The sequence below is a fragment of the Thunnus thynnus genome, chromosome 21 (assembly GCF_963924715.1).
Source record: "Thunnus thynnus chromosome 21, fThuThy2.1, whole genome shotgun sequence".
Lineage (NCBI taxonomy): Eukaryota > Metazoa > Chordata > Actinopteri > Scombriformes > Scombridae > Thunnus > Thunnus thynnus.
Window position 1 is genome coordinate 7,528,452 of NC_089537.1, and position 24,883 is coordinate 7,553,334.

The 24,883-nt window shown below is 38.8% G+C and overlaps 2 protein-coding genes across 5 annotated transcripts in view; both read left to right on the forward strand.

Annotated features, from left to right (window-relative positions):
- Nucleotides 1–5,853, forward strand: part of myo3a (myosin IIIA) — a 60,647-nt gene extending 54,794 nt beyond the window's left edge. For all 4 annotated transcript variants that reach the window (XM_067578237.1, XM_067578233.1, XM_067578235.1 and 1 more), the window contains 2 exons: nucleotides 3,337–3,606; nucleotides 4,902–5,853. In XM_067578237.1, coding sequence (XP_067434338.1) covers nucleotides 3,337–3,606; nucleotides 4,902–5,016 — 385 coding nt within the window. In that variant the 3' untranslated portion in view covers nucleotides 5,017–5,853. The remainder of the gene's footprint in view (nucleotides 1–3,336; nucleotides 3,607–4,901) is intronic.
- A 949-nt stretch (nucleotides 5,854–6,802) lies between these two features.
- On the forward strand, nucleotides 6,803–23,885 carry gad2 (glutamate decarboxylase 2). Its single transcript, XM_067578333.1, has 16 exons — nucleotides 6,803–7,707; nucleotides 8,044–8,106; nucleotides 8,262–8,405; nucleotides 9,035–9,268; nucleotides 10,325–10,415; nucleotides 11,304–11,416; nucleotides 11,941–12,056; nucleotides 12,468–12,547; nucleotides 12,652–12,706; nucleotides 12,897–13,013; nucleotides 14,985–15,049; nucleotides 15,144–15,222; nucleotides 15,310–15,459; nucleotides 16,229–16,336; nucleotides 18,164–18,253; nucleotides 20,618–23,885. The coding sequence occupies exons 1-16, from the start codon at nucleotides 7,632–7,634 to the stop codon at nucleotides 20,789–20,791; spliced, it is 1,755 nt and encodes a 584-aa protein (XP_067434434.1). The 5' UTR covers nucleotides 6,803–7,631; the 3' UTR covers nucleotides 20,792–23,885.
- Nucleotides 23,886–24,883: the final 998 nt, after the last annotated feature.

The window sequence follows — 24,883 nt, forward strand, 5'->3', positions numbered from 1 at the left end:
GTGAGTCAGACTATTGCCAGCTTATGAAACCTTTCATATTTGCCATTTTCAAAATCAGGTGTTGAGGTCATTTTGGTGAAACATCCTCTTTACTGCAGGAAGTGATGTCTTTTATGTTTCCAATAGCATCAACAGCAGTTTGTAGGAAATAAGCAGAAGAAGGACTGTTAGCATAAGCAGTGACCCAGAGCTGAACCAGCCCCTGTTATAACCTTGCTACAGCCATGAGGGATAAATTGTTTCCCCGCTGGCCAAACCAGTGCTAAACAGACATGACCATGAGCGACTACAGATTACAAAACTACAAAAGCTACAAAAGCTCAAACCTATACAGCATCAACTGAATATCTAAGAGTATTTGTGAGACTGTGCTGAGGTACAGCACTGCTTAAAGCTCCATGCTAACAATAGCGTGCAAACATGCTCACAGTGCTGTTGTATTTTGTATCATGTATGTACAATATTATCTCTTGTGTATTGTTTGCTCCATATCTAACTGTACGTATCAAGTGGGTGCATGTCTCTATATTTCTTGTTTTTAATTGTATATCTACTGTGCATTATAGGGAGGTAGCCAGAGCACAAGTATTTCATGCATATGACAATGGCAATAAACCTGAACTAATAGCTACCAGGAACATGTGATGTTTAACAGGTAAAATGTTTAGCATCTTAGCTTCTTAGCATACTAGCATTAGCTAATTCACACCAAACAAAGAACATCTGAGCTTCATTGGACTTTCACCAGTTCTGTAGGTATTTAGTGAGTGGCTTCTTCTTCTGTTTTTAAAAGCAAATAAAAGTCCATACAGTAGTGCAGCTTCACAGACAGCTACCATCTTTTTGTTGTTGTTGTCTTTTGGACCCGCACAAACGAGAGGAGGATGTGACGTACAGTTGTTTGAGTTGGACAGAGCGATCGGATCTCAATCAGATCTCAATGTGGACACTTGGGACACATATTAATAGTTAGCATACCATACCATCAAGGAATGTCTTGTTATTGTCAGAAACTAAATGGATCAGATCAGATTTTGTTCATCACAGTGCCAGTATTGTACCTCTTTAAACCTGTAAGCTTTACTAAACCTCAATGTTTTCTTGGTAAATCGTTTCAGTATTGATCCAGGTCTGTGTCTAAAAAGGTAAACTCTGATGACAAAATTTTGTCGTGAGAGCCGATATCATCAAGGTTTTTGTCTGCCAGTATTCTGCCACTCACATAATTCAGCTGATGGCCCAGACAGCAGGGCAGACTATTATCACCGAGGGGACATTTTCATTTTAGCCTCAAAAAGGCACATTCATCATGATTCATCAGTGGGATGAGTTCTGTGCCTTTAAATACAGTCATAAGGTCAGATCAGGCCTCAAACTCATCCCACTGCTGCTATGAGATAGTGAAAGGTTACTGGTAACTGTTGATGCTTCTGATGTTGTAGCACTGTGGTCATGAAGAGACTGATTTCCAATAGTGGTCTTCACAGTATGTTAATAATGTGTGAGACTGTATTGATCCCTACATGGAAATTGTCTTTTTCTCGCTCCTGTTCATATGAAGGTCAAAGCAAAGGTTCAGCTTCATAACAGCACCCCTTGAGCTGTGAGGGAGGCTGTGCTGCCAATGGGCAATTTACACAGTCTGGTGGGCAGATACTTGCAGACTGAGGGCTTGATAATTACCCTCTTTTCCTTTTTTTCTTCTTGATTATGTCACTGCTTTGCTGTTGTTGTTCATGCTGTTATATTCCCATAATTATCCTGCTGGTGGAGTACAAACTTTCAAATTCACCTTTGAAGAAGCTAAATTAGCTTATGGCACCACGATTACTTGTGGAAAATTCCCTGACTCTCTCTCTATACAGAGAGTCTTGCAACCAGCATCTACTGTAGCAGCTATTAAAGGAGCTGCATCTAAAGATTAAAAAAGACAAACTATTTAAAGAGCATGAAGATCTCAAACTGCTGCTCCTGAGTGAGAGGAAACAGAAAATGCAGAAAGACTAAACCTCAAGTTTTTTTATTATATAGACCCAGTTCCAGCCATATTTTTTTTGTAAAACATGTTTGTTAAGATTGCAAAGGAGAACTTTAAACCATCAAACCACTTGTCATGGTATTACAGAACAGTGAACAAACTGGCTTCATATATGAGGCAAACAACTGCAATCATGAAAATCGATCACAGGTGCATGTGTCCTGTCTGGAAGACTTGACTTGCACTGAAAAAAAAGATATAATTTATATTAATAACATAACATATATCATAATATTATGACATATCTTCCAAATTAGTAAGTCAAACAAAGTTATTAGTAGAAGAACCTAATTTCCTTGTTTTTGTTTCCTCGTTTAGATCAGTAAAACTTGTTGCCCCTTCAGTAAAATATAAGTCATAATCACCAGTCATGGTAATCAACACTGGAGTAAAACAAATTCAAGAGTAAAAGTAAAGGAAACATATTAGCTATGGTTACTCAACAAAAAACAAATAATTCAGTTAAACAAAGCAGCTCCAGTATTGGATATTCAGTGTCCAAAAATCAGTGTATCTAGTACAGATAAAAACACTAAGGCAGCATCAACGACTCTATGTTTAGGGCACTGAGAGTCTGAGATCTAGTTTCAGGTATATTTATGTATTTTTTATGTAAAAAGATTTGTAATGTCTGCAAATCTTGAAGATATATAAGAAATCATATACAATCAATCTCCGATTTTGGCTTCTTTGTATTCATTTGAGACATTTTATGTGCAGTTTTAGTTTCTTTCAGTTAGGACACAGCTGTGATCTGTTGTCATGATTGCAGTTGTTTACCTGCAAGAGGAGCCTATATAAAGCTTGTTTGTTTCTTGATCTGTAAGAATATGACAATGGTTGAATTGCAGAAATGTTTTTTTAGTTCTCCTATGCTATTTTTTTATGTCCAGAACAGAAAATATATTGTATCTTAGTGCGTTTTAAAGCACTAATGCTTTGGCTTTTCAACTTTCCTCCCCTAAGAAATGAGATCTATCCTCAAATAAATTAAAAACAAATGCCAAATCTCTTTTTTGTGGGGTCTGAGCCTTACAGTTAGTATGTCCTGTGTAGCATGTAATCAATATTAACAAAGGCTAGAAAATCAAACAACAAACTCATTAATATTTCAAAAATGCCTCATTCATACACAAATTCAAAGACATACATTCACTACTTTATGTTGGAAACGAACAGGAGAACAGTTGGATGAATATGACGTCTTTTGTTATTGTTACTATGACAGTTTATACTGGTATTAGTAGATATAAACAATCAAGAAATAGCTAATAAAGTCCCCTCTGTTCTGCCTCTAGTCCAGGAAAGCTGCTGGATGTAGATGACCAGTACTACCGGGGTCTGCCCACCAGCAGATCTACCCCCTCCATCCCCACAGAGGAAACATCTTCACCACCCAGCAGCATGCCTGAGAGAAGGCAGTCTGCAGAGCGGAGACGGTCCATGGACAGGAGACAGCGTGGAGACAGGAGGCAGTCTGCAGAGCACAGACCGGCTGCTGCTAGCAGGCAGCCCAGAGAGAGGGCGGTAACTGAACCAGAGCCTCCCAAAGCTGCCAAAGACAACAGGTACGTCAAATCAAGAACGTTCTTCATTTGAAATCTCTGTAGAGGCTGATGGCCTGTTCTGAGAAATGGTTTATGTCCTGGAACAAATCTATGAGCTGCCATTTGTATTAATGCACATTTCAATTATTTTAATGCACTTATACTATAAACACTACACAATGTACTCTGTTGTGCCTGTGGGGAAACTTTTCTTGGACTAACAGCGCTGCTGATACACAAACGACAGTTCAATCAGGACCCTCATGTCAAGATTTTAACCATTTATGATGAACATAAACACATTAAAAAGAAACGTTCAATATCACAAACAGCTGAATGCTAATACAGGAGGAGGATGGGGAGGTAAAGGGAGGGAGATAAATCCTGAAGCAGGCAGCAGCAGCGAGGGCAGAGCTCAGTGTTGTTGTTTACTGGCTGAATGAGCGCCAAATGTTTATAGACCTTGTATTAACAGAGGTAGGTTGTGGATAAAATATGATTGGAGGGTGTATGGAACATGTGACTATCAACTGACTCACTCATAGTCAAATTCATAGTCAAGTCAGTTCAATTATTTTTGTGTCCTGAACTTATTTAAAAAATGTTGCAATCGATTAGTTATACTTGGGTTTGTTAAATATATAAACATAAACACACTAATGCCACCACTGTTAATTATAGCAAGAGTCATTTTAATGCATTTACATAATTGCATAGACAGAGAGATACATACCCATACAGTAATAATCCAGGTTACATAACAGAAAATTAACTTGTTTATCCAAAGAAAATGTTTGTCCTCAAAACAAAATGAAATTAAAAAAAAGCAATTATTTCCTGCTTCTGAATGATGGCTGCAGGGTTTTAGTCAACTGAGAGGAAAGAACCTCATTAACCCTACAAGCAGTTATGGGTGAAGACTTTTAGCTACTAATGTGAGAATGGTAATAATGAGGTGCTGGCAGCTATCATGATCTATATTTCTTTGTTTACAGATTAGCTTTTTCTACAAATATGCTACACTTGCATTCCCAGGTAGCCAGATAGGACAGATGGTGACAAATCCAAGTATGAGTTTCATCTGTTTTCCAGTCCTGCCTGGACATTTCCTCAGATGATAAATGACTGCTGAAGATGATAAACAATATGAAAACCTTCTCCTGAACATGAATCTTTTCATCTCTTCTCTCATTTTTCTGTTTTTTTTTTTTGGTTCAAATCTTTCAAGGCATTTCTGTTTCTTTCTCTACTTTCTCTACTTTGACCTCTATCTTTATGGTTGATTTCAGTGTTCTCTCCTTTTGTTGTGTCGACAGGAGCTCCGTTCCCAGAATGTCCTCCACAGAGAGTCGAACTGATGAGAATCCGTACGACTACAGACATCTACTGAGGAAGACCTCCCAGAGACGAAAGCTCATCAAACATTACTGAGCATGGGACTGAACTTTTTGGCCATTTGGCAAAGTAATCTGTCAAAATCTGAAGCACTATGTGGCGATTTATTATCATATCAGATAACAGTATATGATAACATAATCACAAGAGTATTGAATTCATCACAGCTTCTGCACAAACCATATGAAACTGTAAGTTATAATGACAAGTTCTGTACTGTATTTTTGTTTTGGACATTATTGAATGGACATTGATTGCTGCAGGCATTAAAAGTCAAAACCAGACTAATTATTTTAAATGAGCACGTTATAAACAGGCTGGATGCACCTGTAAATAACAAAAATGCTTTAAACTTACTGTAAATGAAGGTTTATTTATGTCATTTGTAATCTAGTCATTGATGTCTGTATTTTCCCTGTGATTTGCGAAAGGTTGCGTTTTGTCTGTTTGGGCTTGTTCATTTCCTTTTGGAAACCAAATATAATTTTATAAGTTCTATGGATCGTGTAAATACACATAGAAGATATTTCAAACTGTGCTCTTACACTTGAATAATTTGCATTTTAATCTGTTTTGGATCATTTATCTTTGGAAAATCAGCCTCAGATTCTTCTCCCTGCTGTAATCTCTGTTTTGTTCATTTAAACATAAAAATGATCAAATTCCTGGTGATGTTTCCTTCATCTTACATTTAGCATGTGGCTGCACCCATGCAATATGAGCTAACGTTTCAACATTTTTCACTCCATTTCAACTGACAAATTCACTTCATGTAGACCTTTGGTGACAAGAAAAGCTCTGAGATACCAGAAGGAGTAAACTGTGTCATGTTGAAATCAAACCAGCCCTGTATAAACTCCTTTTCATGCAGTCTCTTCCGTGTTGACTTGAACATTTCTTTGATATGAAACCTCTGACCTTTTCTGTGACATTTAAGGGAGCAAACCCCACAGGGGCTGTTAGTGAATCCCCAACACGCTGACTGCACACACTGGCACAGAAACGACATAACAGCAAATAAATCCTGAAAAAGAAAAAAAAAAACACAAGAAAGAACAACAAACCATGATCCTGCACAGGATAAGCAGGTATAGACAATGGATGGATGGTTGGATATTAAAGACAGATGGATCATTGTTGCTGTTTTTACAAATAAAATAGCCACGATTTGAAAGAAAATGTACATAAAGAAGCATTATTATCAGTATGCATAGAAGAAAAATGTATTTATATTAAAGTGAAAAGTAGAAACTGAACATTTAAAGCTGCTATAACTCACTATGGGGAAGCACAGAATGTAAAAATACTGGGTTTTGCCAAAGGGACCAGTTTATTTTAATTAGTTTACTTTTTTTGGCATTGGATGTTTTTTTTGGGGGGATTGCATTCATAAATCATAACAGATATGACTCAGGCTATAGTTTTGATGCCTGGAGGGTCCGTTTGCTCTCATTCATGGATAAACGACAAGAAAACAGGGCAAAAGGCGACAATGTCGGATGAAATATCGTATTTTGTAACGCGTAATGTGGAAATTTTTTTAACCTTTAGACTATAATCTACAAACCAGTTGCAGAATAATAATTAGTTAAACTACAGATTTAATAAAAAGATCATATGATGACATGCTTTTCTTTATCCTTCAGTAGAAAAATAAGTCCTGCATTATGATGATTTCTAAGGTGCAAAAACATAAATGGTAATTTAAAGGGTGCAACACAAGGGGGGTGATGGGAATTTTTCAGTAAAACAAGGAACTAGTGTTGAGTACTTTTGGAGTAACGAGCCCCACACTGGGGAGAGGTGGGACCCACACGCACTTTGTGTATTTTATCCAAGACTCCTCGCCTCCCCCGTTGTTGCCTTCACCGGAGGCGTGCAATTACAGCAGCCGGTCTCCAAGAAATAGGTCTGCAATTGCTGGGCAGATGAATTAGTTGGCATTCACTGTCTGTATGGAGGGTAAGTTCAGCACGCAGGGGACACAATGTTGGGGATTTATGGAGTCACGACGCACGACGCAACGCAGTTCGTCATGACCTGAAGTGAATCACGATGGGATTTCTTTAGTGACGTGAAATTTAGGTTAGATGCAATTAGGCACCTTTACAAGAAGCTTCTCATTTAAACCACTTGCCATTCCTTCTTGGTTGGTCCATTTTTGCTTTTGTTTTATTTTGAGTTGAAATGTAGCGCACTTCCATCCAAAAGCAGATATTTCACTGTAGGTTTTTGCACCCTGAACTTACTCTTGCACTATATTTCCTATGAAGTCAGGAGAGTGGTTGCGCGGTGCGTGGAAGCATTGACTGTGAGTGCGCCGCTGAAGTCAAGTGTGTGCGGATTTCTCTGGGAAGACGCTGCTTCATGCAGCCGAGCTGTGCACCTCTGGACGCCTGCAAAAAAAAAAGAAAAGCACTGTGGACGCTTTCTGTGTTATTTTTTTTCGTTATCTCCACGCGCAGCTTGTTTTATTTTTAGGGGCTTCTCTGTAGCATAAAGCGTCTGTCGGATGCACGGCTGGATTTGCAGCAGTCGGAGAGGTCTGGTTAGATTCAGCACCACATCAGCTTCGAACAGCTCCCGGTCGTCGCGTGTGGATGGGCTCTGTCGGTCTCCGTGTCTCCTGCAGCTCCTAACTACCGGCAACAATGGCATCACACGGTTTCTGGTCTCTTGGCGGAGATAATGCTGGGGCCAATACCGGGAGTCAGAGCCCCAGTACGCGTGAGTGGCTTTTTTTTGTCTTCAAACCACCTCTGATGGACCGGGCGCAGCACTAATTCAGTGCATTGTTTCAAGTCAGTGTCCTGTATTTGGTGTAACTGCAACCACATGACAATCCAAACAGGCCTGCTGTGTTTATAGTCGACAAATCTGCTTTTACTACATTTTTCTTTTTTAGTTTTACCCTGCAGGAGGAAAGAATTTTATCAAAAAAGGTTGTTTTAGGCTACTACAACTTGCATGGCGCTTTTTTTGTGCCATCTTAAAGTTGGATTCTGCACCTGAAGCCTGTGCGCTCCTCAGCCTTATTTGATTTATCCCCTTCTTCTCTTCCAGCCAGGGCTTGGTGCCAAGCGGCGGCCCAGAAATTATCCGGAGGAATTGGATCGAAATTATGTGGTATGTTGGTTCACAGCGAAGGGAGTGGGGTTGGTGGGGGTGGGGAGGCAAATTGGGCGACGTGCCTGTTATTTCCATCTTTATATTCATGGCCTGGCCTTGTCGACAGAATAACAAAAAAATATCAATGCTTTTATTGTATGTGATGTCCAAAGCGCTGCTCAATGTCGGGGAAGTGGAGAAACCCGCCGAGCCGGCCGTCAAGCAGCCGCCACAGACGGCGGCTGAAACCTGCGGCTGCAACAAATCCTGCAACTGCACCAAAGCTGCTGGAGGCTTCTCCGACCTCTATTCAACAGGTACAAAAGCACACAGTAAAGCTGGATTTTTATCACTGTCACCTGATCAGTCAAACCTTGGCCTTGCCTGGAATTGGAAGTGCAAAAACACCAAATATATAAGTTATTTATTAGCGTAAGCGTAGTTACTCTTTTTAAATAAATGGAAACAGCAGGCAACATATGAATTAACTGCATTTGACAGCATTCAAATCGACTTTTTCCCCTCCAATAATTATCTTTTAAATGTCTTTTCTTGATGGTATAAGATGATAACAGATGTCGGACATGCATATGAAATAAACCACATTTTAAGGCTTAATATCTACAGGATTGAATAATGTGTGCCGTTCATCATTTGTGCAGTGATGGAGGTCACCTTCAGCAAAATCTCTTGTTTGTGAATCGCTGAGCGTCGTAAAAACACCCTTCAATCATCTGATGTTAAAATAAAAAGAAACACATTCTTCTTTTCGTTTTTTTTTTTTTTTTTTTTTTTTTTACAGACCTAAAGTCTGTAATTTTACAGCAGAAATCGATTCGTGGCCCCATTTAAAGGCCTACACCTGTGCATCCTCATGTTGCATTTTTTCCCTCAGACACACCTTTTCCAAGTCCGGAAATCTAACTCACAAAATGTCTCCCCACAGACCTGCTACCTGCTATGGACGGTGATACCAAAACAATGACCTTCCTGCAGGAGGTTGTGGATATTTTACTGGCCTACATCGTGGAGTCTTTCGACAGGGAAACGAAAGTTATTGATTTTCATTATCCAAACGAGCTGCTTCAGATGAACAACTGGGAGCTGCAGGAGGAGCCGGCTACTCTGGATGATATCTTGATCAGCTGTCGCGCTACTCTGAAATACGCCATCAAAACAGGTAGAAATTTGGATGTTTATAATGTATAGATAAAATACCTGACTTTAAGAGCATTTTAGTTTACCATGTTAGGAAATATCCCCAGTTTTAAAGCTGCATCTAGTTGGGTTGGGCCTAAATTCTGGCCTGCTGCCTGTCTTTGTGTAAATCACAATATTTAATGCTTAAAAATAACACCGAGCTACTACACGTCCTAAACTATAACAAAGAAAATCCTAAAATGCTGTAGCAGATGATAAAATGTAGCCTGTTTAAGTTGTTGCGAAATCACTAATTGGCATCATTAAATGTTATTGATTGATATCCTCCAAAAATAATTTTGTAAAGACAGAATAAAACAAAGAAAAACAGAAAACAAAATGTGTTTTTTTTTATGAAACATCAGCCTGGAAGTTGTCCTGCTTTCCCTCCTCCTGGCCACCAGACCGATAAATGCGGTGACGCAGTAAATCTGGTTCACCAAGTAAGAGAGTAATAGGCTAATAACAAGGCTTCATAGGCCATTATTCTCTCCAGAATGACAGGAGGAAATTTACAGCAACAATACAGGACAGAATTTAAGCAAAAATAAATATATAGGTAGATATAGTATAGCCTAGGTATGTATTTATTACAGGACTTAATAACAGGTTACATTGCATGATTATAATAGAAAATACATGGAAATTTAATTAGACAAACATCTTTTACATATAATTTTTAAAAGAACATTAACTTCTTCCTGTTTCTTTAAAAACAGCCTGCTATAATTATGGTATAGTCTGTATTATAAAATTGAGCCTAAATGTGGATAAAATTAATTTTGGTCTGTTTACTCTTCACTTAATTCCAACATGTCACACCAAATGTTTTCACTTTTTCTCAAGATGATTTAAAGCATCATTGCAGCTGCATTTCTAACCTGCAATTAAGAGTTTAGAGGATGACAGTTTGTGGGGGTATTTTTGCACAAACTCAGCATAAACACAAAAAAAAAAAAAATTCAATTTTCCTGACACCAGATAAAATGTTCCAATTGCAGCCATCTCACACCCTTCCCTCTTCCTTTTCATTCAGCCCACCCCAGGTACTTCAATCAGCTCTCTACAGGATTAGACATGGTTGGACTGGCAGCGGATTGGCTAACATCCACTGCCAACACCAATATGTAAGTATGTGGCCTGCTCCTCGTGATTCTAAATGGTGATAATGATAATGACAATGAATTCCATTTCCGGTCCATCCGTATGCACTCTGCTCTGCGTCTGCACCGGCTGATAGCGGCGTTTTTTTTTCACTCAATCATGGCAAATGAAAAGGGTGAAATGAAAGGCAGACCCCCCCCCCCCTCCCTCTATTTCCCCCTCTGAACCCCTCCCACCTCTGCCTTTTACCTCTGATCCCCTCGGGGATTCAAGGGGAGAAAATTAGCTCTGAAATTAAATTCAGACTAATCTGAAGCTAATTTTAGTGTGTGTTTTTGGGGTGATAAACTCTGCAAGAGTCAGCCTTGGCAACTGTGAAGTATTGCGGTTTTCAGAATTACTGCATGTAATTTACTCATATTTAAATTAAAAAATACATCAGGAGGCAAATATTGAAAATTTTATTTTTAATGCAGCAGGAGAGATGAAGATGTTCATATACTATGAAACATAGATGTGGAAAAAGAAATCTTCAAAACTCTATTAACTTGTGTTTAATTTTTGTGAAGATGCTCGTACATTTTGCTCAAAAGCATCTTTTTGCCCCTTTGGGACAGAAGGTGAATCCTGTACAATGTGTGTACAATCAACAATACTTTTACATATTTGATAGAGAAAATATAGTTTTTTATCCTTCAAGAATTTGAAATATTATGTGTTGTATGTACCTCTGCAAGAGATATAAATTACAACTCTAAATATGTGCCCAAACTACAAACCAAACTGCAGGGGAAAAATGTCCAGCTATTTTTCGAAGATGAGTCATGGCGCATTTTTGTCAGCTTTCCCTCTGGGCACCTGGCATCATATTTGTGTAACCCGCACCATGTGATGTCCCTTGTGTAACACAGGTTCACCTATGAGGTGGCGCCTGTCTTTGTGCTGCTCGAATACGTCAGTCTGAAGAAGATGAGGGAGATCATTGGCTGGCCGGACGGAAGAGGAGATGGCATTTTCTCTCCTGGTATGTCAGGCGACGACAATCCCGCCACCCCTCTGTTTCACAGGAAAATGGAACTGCCTGTGTATGTGTCTGAACTGTAATGTGTCAATTTGCATCTTGATGATATAAATGGAACTTGGTTCAAAGCCAATTAGCATAAAATCATTTTCCTTTTTCCAGCTTAAGCCTCCCCTCCATCACCCCCCCCCCCCCCAATCGTTAATTTCTCCTTGCATTCGTGGTTGTCACATGATGAGGAGCATTCATTGGAGAATTTAATGAAAGACTTTGATTGGCTCTGACATTGCGGACAGTGAGCTGTGGTTTTGGATGCAATGTCATCTCTCGATACGCTCTTGACACGCTGTAAACAAAGGATTTTAGTTGTTGTTGCTGTTTCTTCATTTTAAACATGCAAGGACATTTTTAAAGTCTGTTACGCTTTGCGTCAGTTAGAAACCTTGCATCACTCCCATGAGATTTGCTAGTTAAGGCTGTGATGTGGGCTGACACTGACTGGCTATAAATCACTGTCTGTCCTCTAGGTGGTGCTATTTCTAATATGTATGCCATGTTGCTGGCCCGCTTCAAGATGTTCCCTGAAGTGAAGGAGAAAGGAATGTCATCTGTTCCCAGACTGGTGGCCTTCACATCCGAACATGTAGGCATCGACGCTTCAGATGATTTTAGATGTTTTACCAGTGTTGTCAATATGTGTCCGGTCGGATCGAATGAGTGTGAACATTTTTAAGAAATCAAATGACCTTTTTGCCTTGTTCACTAGCCCTTGCTGTGCTAGATGTGTGTTTTTAAAACTTTCACACCATCAATGCTGATATAAAGCTGACATTATGTGTGTCAGACACTGAAGGACACAAGGTGACTGGTGTGTCTGTCACATTATGTGTCCCCTCTTCCATCTTTAAAGGACATTTGAAAGATGCTGAGAGCAAAAGCCATTACATAACACACAAATCATTCACTATGTGAGCTTGTAGAAGCAAAGAAGTTCATTTCTTTGCATATTTCCAGATTATTTTTCCTCCTGTGACCCGATTATGTTATGTTTCAGAGCCATTTCTCAATCAAGAAAGGCGCGGCCGCTCTTGGCATCGGGACAGAGAGTGTCATCTGCATCAAAGTAGATGAAAGGTACTGTCAGTTTCTCATTGACATCTGAAAGGAAAATATGATGTTAGTATATTAACACACAACTCAAGAAGCAACTAAAACTTGTTTTTTTTTTCCCTTTGTAGTGGTAAAATGATCCCAGCTGACCTTGAGAGGAGAATACTGGAGGCAAAACAGAAGGTAATTTGATACACATTCATAACACTGCTATAAATAGACTAAATATTACTTCATACAGCACTGACTATTATGGTATTCAGTCGACTGAAACCACAGTGCTGATGAGGGAAATTTGGAAACATATTGGCATTGTTATAACTTCATCAGTAGGTGCTTTGTTTACAATATTTTTGTCTTTGTTCCTGTGCAGGGTTTCGTACCTTTCTTTGTAAGTGCAACTGCAGGAACAACAGTGTACGGAGCCTTTGACCCTCTCATCGCCATCTCTGACATCTGCAAAAAGTACAACATCTGGATGCATGTGGACGTGAGTTAAACAAACTGACAAATCTGCTTTAAATATAAACTGAAGATTTTGACGGAAATGTGCACAAACACCTCCTGTTGCTTAATTTAAAACACTCTTATTACCTCAAACGCATAATGCACAATATCTCTCCATAGGAGGGATTTTAGTGAGGGGAAGATATAGAAATCCAGAGCTCACTAGTGAGTTTGACAAATCTATTATGTCTGTCTCGCCGCTGCTTTCGTTTGACCTAGATAGACGCTGGCCATTTCCTATCTAACACTGGAGATTAGAAAAACTGGAACAGAGGCTGTAAATCATCTCCTCCCCTGACTTTGCCATCATGGACCCTCTCACTGAAAGAACTCTATCTATTAATGAAGGTGATTTAGTCCTGACAGGGGGACACCTCTATTAAGAGACATAAATGGCCTTGTCTATCATTCCTCAACTAGCCAAGATGGAAAAAAAAAACACACACACATCCTGCTTTAGAGTGTTGTGGCACCTGCTGCTTTTGTGGATGCAGCTCCTCATGTGGTCTTTTTTAACCGTTATGTAAACATTAAAAGGCTGGAAAATCTGGACATGCTTGCAAAAACATTCACACAAGCTGCTGACATTAGGACCTATTTTGAATACTAATATTTAAAGTGATGATTCTGATGTAAGCAGATCATTAATATCCTTCCAATAAGGATTTTCCCTGACCAATTTAGACCATTATGCAATACTGAAATTACTCAATAAAACCCAGACAAAAATATTTTCAGGATTACAGCTCTTTGGGAAGATTGACCTGCCATGTAGTAGTTATTCAGCTGGAAGAGGCAGGAAGACATAAGCCTCTGACTGAGAAAGTTGCAGAATCATTAGAGCAATTAAAAGAATAGATCAAATGTGTACAAGTGGAAAGAAAGCTTCTTTGCAGATTTATTGAGAGAGCTTCCAACACATTTGATATTGAGCAATATAAGCTTATTGTAGATACTGTATATTGGTATTAGTGTATATGTCGCCTGAAAAAAAAGAAACTGCAGTACAGAGATTACATCTTCCACTGACTGAGGTTTATTTTTTCTACTACAAAATGTCCTTTACAAAACAACATCCCATCAGAATGTTTCTTTACTGTATGTTATGCTAAATTGTGCCAATATATAATTACTGGACTTCCTAAGATCCCCTCCAGACATGTTGTATGATATATATAAAAATACTCTGCTTTGAATAATAATATGTGTCTAATATGTTAATTACCTCATTAAAAACCTAAAACTTCCATCTATTCCTCCTTCCTCATTGAAAAATCCAGAATCTATGAATAATGATGAAATATTGAAATATTGTTAATTTCAGGAGTGTAACTACTGGACACAAGATGTCTCCTACTTCACTGTAAAGTCCGTTCTTAGTATATATGCACTGGAGGCTTCAAGTTTTCACATCACACTGGACCACGATTAGCCTCCAAATTAATTGTGATGTCACAAATCCCCTTAAACTCAGATTTCTAAGGAGAACAGAGAAATTTCCCTCCCTTCAGCAGATGAATGTGAAAACACTGCCCATATATCATGCTCTGAAGTGAAGCTCAAACATCCAAGTGAAGTAACAATATGCAAACACACATTTTTAAGTCGAGGGGGACTTTAAAATCTCAAATCGAAATCGGTATCAACCTCAAAATGCTGCATCGGTCAAGCTTCACTTACCAGAACTCCAAGGATTTACTATTGCACTTTCATCAAGGTTGGGAAACTTGCAGGAAACAAATTTTTGAAACAATGTTCAAAATCGATGCAGTAGAGGCCAAATATTCTACACACTTGGATCCTACACTTCCCATAATGCAACTCCGTAGTATCTATTGTTAGATGCTGCCCATGTCTTTCAAACTCCAGACATTATACAATTGTTGTCACAGTCTGTGTGGGATTTTCTACGACTTGTGAAGATGTGTGATTAACTGTCTGTCTCTTCCGTCAGGGTGCGTGGGGAGGAAGTCTCCTCATGTCCAGGAGACACAGATGGAAGCTGGACGGCGTTGAGAGGCAAGTGACTTTGTTTTCTGGTTGAACTAGTATGTATTAGAAGTTAACGAGCATTTTAAGTAATGATGCATGGTGATTGATCGTGTTACTGCAGGGCCAATTCAGTAACATGGAACCCACACAAGATGATGTCAGTTCCTCTGCAGTGTTCTGCCCTGCTGGTCCGAGAGGAGGTATGCTCCATCTTTCATCGTTCATGGTTTCATTTAGTCATAATTCTGTAGAACATATGAACATTCCCGGATCTCATCTGTCAACAGGGTCTGATGCAGAACTGCAACCAGATGCACGCCTGCTACCTCTTCCAGCAGGACAAACACTACGACCTTTCCTACGACACTGGAGACAAAGCCCTGCAGTGTGGACGCCATGTGGACATCTTCAAGCTATGGCTCATGTGGAGAGCCAAGGTAGGGCTGTAGCTGACATGTGAAGTTGCTCTGTTTGCTTGTTCTTGCACGTAGACCTTTGAAAAGCAGATATATTATTTAAAGGTAGTAGAGAAAGTTACGTTTAAAGGGTATTTTCTGTTATATTTATATTGTTATGTCAGATTTCAGTATTAAACATGGTTAAAGGTCCAAAACTTAAAACTTATGTTGCTAACGTTGTTCCACAAGTTGTTTACATTGTCCATAAAACCTACATTATATTATAAAGATAACGTCATTGTTTTCAGAGAATTTTTCTTTGTGACTTTCTAACTATTTAGTTACTTGAAACCAAAGTTTGTTGTTTTTTTATCTTTCAATCAAAGCAATATCAGTTCACTTGAAACAATGTAGCATACTTCATGTGACTTAAAAATATAAGTGTAAAGAAAGTACAGCTAACAGGATATTAATTGTCTTTTATTCAAGTCTGAGATAATTAGGCTCATATACAATAGATGATCTTATACCTTGATTTTTGTTTTGGTGCTAACGTCTTCTTTTAACTTTTAACTCATTTTTTCAACATTATATACACATGACGGATGTGTAAGTGCCAATAGACTGAGTTGAATTCAAATTTGTGACATTTTTATCCAATTAGCAGAAAAATATGATTTGTTTCTGTCTCCTCTTGTTTCCTCAGTTGCCAAAATATCCTGAGTTTTACAATAATCACATGTTATAAATTTGTCAGAGTTTTTTTTTAACTAACAGATTCAAATCTTTTTTCTTTTTTTTTCGGCAGGGCACCATTGGGTTTGAGGCTCAGATTGACAAGTGTCTGGAGTTGTCGGAGTACCTGTACAACAAGATCAAAGACAGAGAAGGCTACGAGATGGTCTTTGATGGGAAAGTATGTTCGCATTTAACTTTCACTCTCCACAAGGCCAATTCACCCCACATAATTAGAGAAAAGTAGCTAACATCAGTCTATGTCACCCCTCTTACCTCAGTGTATTCAGAATCATTATGGATGACTTGATTGGCGCGCAGTGTGCTCTTGTTTTGTGTTGGATGAATGCCATTTTTACCTCTAGCTGCTAGTATAATGTGCTGCTATTATGTTTAATGAATAGCATAACGGCCTGTAATTGCTCATATGCATATGAATAGCATGGTGTCTGACATATCCTCCACTAAGCAAAACTACAACAACAAAAGCATATGTGGGTATGATGGGGTTACTAGCTGAAAACTCTTTTATAAAAGGAGCACTTGGACACCCAGAGTAATTTATAGTGAAAGCTCTTTAATGTTTCAAGGCTTATTGTTTTCCTGCTGGGCCCCAAAAGGCTAAGAGCATCATAACCCAGAGGGGGCGATGGGAAAAAGCCAAGTCCTCTGGGCACTGGCCCAGGTGTTCACTTGTCTGCACCTCCCATTGCGCCATTACATCCATCTGATGTTGAATATACTACCGCCGAATCAGCCCGACTGTATAAATGAGGCTGTATGGATGATGTGCATGGCTAGTCAGCTGTTGGTAATGAATGCTTTCAGGCAGGCAGGCCACTCTAACAGGACTTCAGATGCCAAAAAATAGAGCTGTAAGGGGCTTTCATACATACAGAAAATATCTTGGAAGAAGGCAGGCTACCTGTCTAATGCTGGCCACACCTAATGGATTTTCCTTTTGAGATGTGAATTGCTATTTTCTAACAGAATTCACTGTCGCTCAGTGAAATAGATGGGCTACAGTTACTTCAGCACTTTTTTATTTTGAGATATCTGGAGGATTTCATGGATGACTAGCAAACTCTGCACCATGGCTGTATGTACATGTACATGTATTATTGTCGTAGATATGTGTATGTATAATGCACAGTGTGTTTTCAAAGAGGACGTGTGTGTGTGTGTAAGGCTGCAATGTGTGTTGTGTGATTTACCAAATGTGTTGGTAAATCAATATCATATTAATAATATTGATATATGTATATTCATATTCCTATTTTCTCCATCTTGAACAACACTAAGACATTTTACGATGTAAACACAAGCGACAGTGATGGAAATGAGTGCAGAACTTTATTATTATGCCCCCTGATGAAGTCAGATATGTTGTATCTTTTAAATATATTAGAATTAACCAAACAAAACAAACCACATGTCATTTCTATTACATTTATATTCCGATGTTGATATATCGTAATATAGCAAATGTATGCAAAATCACATAAATTAATCTAATTGAGGTAAGTAGCTATGAAATGTGTTCCTCTTTTATGTATATTTCAACATGAAAGCCTTCACATACGGAAAATACAAGCTTAATTTATAATTTTTATGCTGTATGTATTTTACCTACAGCTAATTTTGTTAATGCTAATATGCATAAAGCCATTATAGTCACTCTGAATAGACTTTTTATGTGGTTATAGCATCTTTAAAATCAGATTTTGCTTGTAGAAAATTGAGACAATCCCGTACAAAATTGGTGGAAAGATGTCTGCCGCAGTGTCTTTTTGAGACAACCACTGGTGGGCACCAAAGATAGTTATTTTCAATGCATAGTGGCTTTACTTTGGACAAAAGAAATGTATAAAGCAATAACATGATATTATATCATCATGATATAATTACTGCCTCTACTAATAATAATGAAATATTTCCCAGTCCTGTGTGGTTTCGCTTTTGTGTCAGTTTATTCCTCTCATCTCTTGACAACTGTGTTTTCCCACAGCCTCAGCACACCAACGTCTGCTTCTGGTACCTCCCTCCTGGGATACGCTACATGGAGGACAAAGAGGAGAGAAAGAAACATTTGCACAAGGTGGGTGAGCGGAGATAAGAAGCCTGAATGTAGTATCTACCCAAAACACCCATCACGGCACCTCTCATGAGGCTGTAATTCCTATCCAACTTGACCATCAAACGTCCTCCTCGTTAGGGACAACATGGAGGTCCACTTATAGTCAGGATTTAAAGAATACTTTGCCATATGTTCATGAGAAATTGTTTGTAAAAAAGGACAATGTCACAGAGGAAAGGTGTCACAGGCCAGACTTAGAGGGAGTGAGACTATTCAGTTAGCTAAAGTGACGGCCGTTCAGAGGAGCCCACAGCAGCGGGGGCCTAATAATTGACAATTAGGACAAACAGATGGTGTACATGCCAGCCATACAAAGAGCTCTCCCTTCTCTCTTTCTCTGTAAAACCATCCTCCATAAATCGATACCACCTTTGTCAAAGTTCATCCAATGGAGAGGTTTCCTTTTGTTTTACACACTTTGATTGAAAAATCACTGCAGACATGCTTCACTGGACTAAGTGTTTGGCCAGCTTTCTCTTTTCCACAGACTCTCGATGCTGAAATTGAGGGATGATGTAATGCTGCCTGAGAAAAAAAAAAAGTTCAAACTGAAGGAGCTTTCATCAATTTCCACGTGCGCTGCCTTAATGACTGCTCCTAGAAGACAGGAAATGTCAAAATACTGACAGAAATCTCCAGCTGCTGATTTATAGTTTAAAGAAACTGTATGTTTGCCAACTGCAACAGGACACCTGCAAGAGATTTAGAAGGAATTGAATGCTAGCCATAGCATTGTAACCTCTGTATAAGCGTCTATCCATACAGTATAAATCTTAACCAAACTAGTGCCTTGAGTTTTAAAAATATGTTCTAATTTTTCAACTTAATACCCACACATGTATTAAAATTCTTGCTAGATTATGCAGGACCTCAAGGTTATTTGAGCCACAGTTAACCTAAGCTCTTAAGCTGAATCTGCAACGAATTGTCGTCTCACGTTACTGAATCTCATGTGCATATCCTTAACATGATTATGGGTCACAATGATGATGTAAGTATGGTAAATTACTGCAACAAGCATTGGCCCTAAAATGATATTCCAGAGACAGGAATATTTTGAGAGGTTTTTCCTCGCTGAAATGTCTTGGTGTTGTTCAAAACACAGAGTGTGAGTTTCAAACTTGTAATTGAATCTGCCACAGCTCATCACAGCACAGAATCCACACTGCCGTCGAGACTCGGCTGAGCACAAAATAAATGACTGTCGCTGCTTTACTCTCGGAGATAACCTCTAAACTTGGCAGTGGCAGTCAGAGTGCTGAGCACGCTGACGCTGGTGTCAGATTTAGTTGTCAGACTGGTGGGAGATAATGGACTACATGGGCTGGGATCGGAGTAATCTGAGGGAAGAATTAATTTAGTTGCTAAAAAACAAAATATAGTGACGTGATCAGACACTTTTCTAAAAGTATGGTCGCAAAATGTTTTGAAAAAGAGCTAGTCAACAAGGAGACAATAATGAAGTGGTCATTTTTGATCATTTCTCCCACTCAGTGACTCAGTCACTCACTATGTCACACAAATATATACAGGAAATTGGATGCAATCCCTCCAAATATGGTCATGTTGTCAAACCTACTGTTCATTTTCTTTAGTTTAAAGCAGAGAGAAAATTCTCATTTTGCTACATATTTTTGTATTTATTTTTTTAGGTTTATACGACCCAATTCTGGTAACCCACGGTTTGTAGTAACATAGATTTACAACATGCTACACAGCATAAATGAATAATTGCTTATTTGTTTGGTCAAATTATAATCCAAAAGAACAGCACTGCAGTTTGTTTGAAAGAGGGACAAAATTCACATTATTTTAAGGCTTTTCAGATTGATTATTTATTGAGTTGTATTGTTTATTGTTTCCACCTGTTTGTATAAGGAAAAATATTTAGCAGTTATCCGCTGGTAGTTCAAGAACTTTTCTGGGTGCAAGGACAGATTTAAGAGCAATCTAGCATCACATTTAAGCAGAACTACAAGCATAAAACAGGGTTTTTAGTGCACAGTCACGAGTTCAGTTCTCAAAGCCAAATCTGAGACGCACAGTGTTGGAGGTTGCAAGCAAAGTAAGTGCTGTTACACCCTCAAATTAAGAAACACAGCTCCTTTTGTGGGTTGTAATAGGCTCCCAATTATGACTCTAAAATGCTCTCAAAAGTTGTTTTCCACTTACCTGCAAGCTCATTTCATCATTAATTTGTTTTGTGCCTTTTAAACTGCCATTCTCACTTGCCCAAATGAACAAAACTAATGGAGTGATATAATTTATCTCTGTTCTTCCTCTGAACTCCCATTATTTCATGCTGTATGTACTGAATGTTGCCAGGTGGCCCCGGTGATAAAGGCCAGGATGATGGAGTACGGGACAACCATGGTCAGCTACCAACCGCAAGGGGACAAGGTCAACTTTTTCCGCATGGTGATCTCAAATCCCGCCGCTACCTTCGAGGACATCGACTTTCTTATTGAGGAGATTGAACGACTCGGCCAAGACCTATAAGACTCATCTCACCAAATCCTCCTGTACTTTTCCCCCTTGACGGATGAATTGTTTGTCGTGAATGTACTGGTAAACATTTTCTTTTCTCTCTCTTTCCTCCAAAGTCACATATTTAAGAGTATATTTGAGAAAAAAGATCTACAGATATATCTATATATTATGTATTGTAGCTTTTGCTGTGGACTACCTCGGTCCAAAGCTATGTAAAAGTGCTTCTGTCTGCCTTTCCTATAGTGTAGTAGCTCCCAAAGTAGTGTAAGTGATGTAACTTTATATGTACTTTTTTGTGATATGAAATGCTTGTGCAATAGGTCAATGAGGAAGAGTTTATTTTTCAATCATTTCTCATTTGCCGAATATGTTGTTAAGTGCCAAATGTGGCTGTGTTCTATTGTAACTTACACTTTAAACTTCTGGTTTAAAACAAAAAAAAGCACTTCACCTTACCTCAGCTTAATCAACTGCCTTTACATCTGCGCTTAGTACTTCAAGCAGTGATTTTTGGACAAAATTCTCTCGACTGGTGACGTATAGCAGTATCCCCATAGATTTGGAAATATTGACAAGAAAAGTAGGCGAGGAAAAGTTGATTTCGAGGACTTTATTGAGGATTTCCATCAACATTACACAACAAAGCATTTATGAAAGCATGTCTGTCCATTTTGCATCACCTTATGCTCTTTGAAAAGATGGTTTTGCAGCTTATGAAGCTAATTTACTGTAGTTGCTTATTACTTCTAACACTATTTACTGTTTTTAGACATGATTCTTTCCAATGTATTTATGGTGGTGAAGGCTTGTTAAACCCATTTTTTTTTATGTCACCAGCTACACGCACACATCAAAAGTTATAATCCTTAAGATTTTCAATATAGAATGGCCAACATACTCTCAGCAATAGCCATTCAATCACTTTGCTCTGTGTAACTTCCTGTCTATACAGTAGTTTTCATTTTTACTTGCCCTGTGCACAATTCCTGTGTAGGATTTCTCAGGAAATGATGCACACACACACTAGACATGATGCAGAAAACTAAAGCTGGTGCATGCATGCATCTCACCTGATGCACAAGGAAAAGTTTGATCAGTTCAGTATGCCTGACGAAATTGTTGACTGCCTTCTTTAGTCACAATGTGACATGATAAATCCTAGTTTTTTGGATTTTTTGTTTTGTTTTGTTTTTGCTGTAAACAGATAAAAGTTAACCAATTTCTGTTGCAACTTTTGTTTCTGGGAAAATGTTGTTTTGGGCCAGTGGGTGTTGTATAACCTGCAATTCCAACTGTGGCCACTACATCAAAACCTAGTGAACAGAGCATAGACTATATATAAAGATGGAAGTAGAAAGGTGTGACGTCACCCACTGGTTTGCATAGGAGCTGGTTTGAAGCCATCTTTTCCCGTTGGGGCCAGGACCTTTCAAATAAGGAGTGCAGGGTGTTGCCTTTAATGCTCTGGAAACACACCCCACTACCTCGGACCGAAGTGAACGCTAGCTTACCGGGAACACCAAGTGGTGCACACTCAGGTTAATGTTAGCTACTTTAGCTAAATTGTACTAACAGGGCAGGTGTCTAAATCAAGTAACATTAACTTACTGAAATACTGTGACAGTAGTCTGACTCATTGTGAGTCCTAGAGTGAGGAGAGCAGCAGGTAAGCGAACTGTCAATCACAGCTGTCAATCAACGACCACACAGCAGACATCAAAGCTACTATAAGTCTTCAAATCTTATTAACGGAGCAATAATTTCCAAAATGGCCACCAGCACACTTATTAGAGGGTCCAAATTTAACGATTGAGACCATAATGACTTCTTGAAAAAAATAATTGACTTAGTGTTTCTCGAGATAAGTGATAGTGGTCGCTGCTTGGAATGGAGCTTGTGTGAACGGTATTTTAATAAACAGTTGTTATTACCACCAGTAGCCACAGGTGTCGCCAAATCAACTGGGACTGAAATCTTAAGGAATATAACTTTAAAGATGTTAACCTCTCATCTACAGTACCATGCTGAGAGAGGTTGTTGTCAGATGTATTTTTTGGATGAGCACTTAATGGGGATCTTAAGGAGGTGGGAATGGTGCAATAACAGTGATTTGTTTGAATATAGGAATCTCATCAGATTTGCAGCCACTGTATACCTGACATCACTTGCACTAAATCATCTAGGGAGAAGAAAAGGAGCATCCCTTAGCATTGCAACTGAGATTTCTTCTTTATTCATTCACAAGCAATATTTGAATATGGGTCCAATCCATACACCCAGCAAAATATCAAAAGAAACAGTGATTTCAAGTGTACGATAGTTAACGATAAAGTTTCCAGACCAAATGCACAGTAGTCAGCAAAAAAGTTAAAATAAAAACAAACATGCTTACTGTAGGCGGGTTAGTTGATGGAATGTGAACCCCGACTTACCAAGCAGAGGTTCGGTAGCATTTTCATTAGAACAAGTTAGAAAAGCACAATTTGCTCAACATGGTCGGTCAGTGTACAATCACTTTTGATCATAGATTGTAAATAGTATTTCAAGATGTCCTAAGTACATATCTTTGTGTATACATACGTGTATATAAGACATATAACCAGAGACTATTTGTGAGGTAAAGTTATTCATATTTTCTCTATCTCCGGTATAGATTACCTGTATTTTCATCATGTTAGTCTAAAAGGCTTTTTTCCTGTGTGTATGTACTGTATGTATGTCAGATACTTGACCTGGTTTGTGATTCTTCTAGCTATTTCAAAGAAAACGTGTTTTCGGGGACTGGCTTTGAAGAAACGGACAGACTTCACCTTGAAACACTTACGAGTCTTACTCAGAGACGTGAGACTCCCAGTGTTTGGATTTTAAATTAATATGCAAAGCCATTTTGAACTCTGAAGCCCTCTGTTTTTTGTGCACATGTGATACTTGGCGGTATGTTATTAGTGTGTTTGTAACGTGTTGCCTTAGTATAAATTTGCCAGTATTGTCTAGTTTTCCTCTTAACGGGGAGGTTGTGCACTTTAGAGTATACACGTGACCTAACAACGTGCAATGTCCAATGGTTGTTCATAAGTTGATGTGAAAAAAATGTACTCAAAAATGTAACTTAAGCTCTTAGGTCTGAATGTGTCCTGAATCGAGGGCCTGTTGGAAATGAAAGCATTTCATTTTTTGCAGCTTGTCAGTCATTTTTTGCAGTTTGCAGTTTTTGCCATTATAAAGCTTCTTCTTTTACTGTCTTACATCCCAACAGAGCATTTAAAAAGATGTTTAAAAGCTTCATAGATTTATTGGTCCTTTCTCTTTTCCTTTCCGAAGTAAAACTGACGTACACACTATGACACAGACAACATCAGATTTATAACAGGACAACAAAGGAATCTCACTGTGGTAGTCTTGGAAAGCCAGACATTTTGTTTCTCTTGCTGCTGCTGCTAGACTCGCTTCCTTTGCACGTGCATGCGATGCCTTGCCTATCCTGCTTGTTTGATGTACAGTCTCCTATATATCTATTTATATATATATATACATACATATATACAGTATGTGTAGCTCCTGTAATTAGCTTTAGTGTCCGATGTACTGTATAGCTTAGCCTGTAGAATAGTGCACTGTCGCTCTAGCCTTTACATGTGATCTCTGTGTCTTGGGCTTCCTGTAAAGTTTCTCTGTGCCGCAAGCATGCTAACCTTCGCCTAGCATTGTATTCCTCTCCGCGCTTGATCCGACTATCTCTATCCTCTGTCTTTCTCTTCTGCTTGAAGACTGTCGCAGCTCAGAACGTAGAGTATTATATCTATATGTGTAGTCCCTCAGCATGTCTTTACTCAAAGCTTTTCTCTCTGCTCTGCACCTGTACGACCTTTCTATCTTTCTCTTCTGCTTCGCCCTCTGGTAGCAGTGACAATGTATCCTTGCGCTTTCCTCTTAACGTTTCTCGGCTACCCGCTGTCGTTCTGTTTGTGCGTCTGAGACAGTATGTTGACTCGTGTCATGGTGCCATAACGTCACAGTTTCTGATTTTGTTTTCCCAAATGGTAAAAGCTTATTTTCTGAGGCCCTTGACTCTATGGGATGTATGAGAATTAATAGGATTTG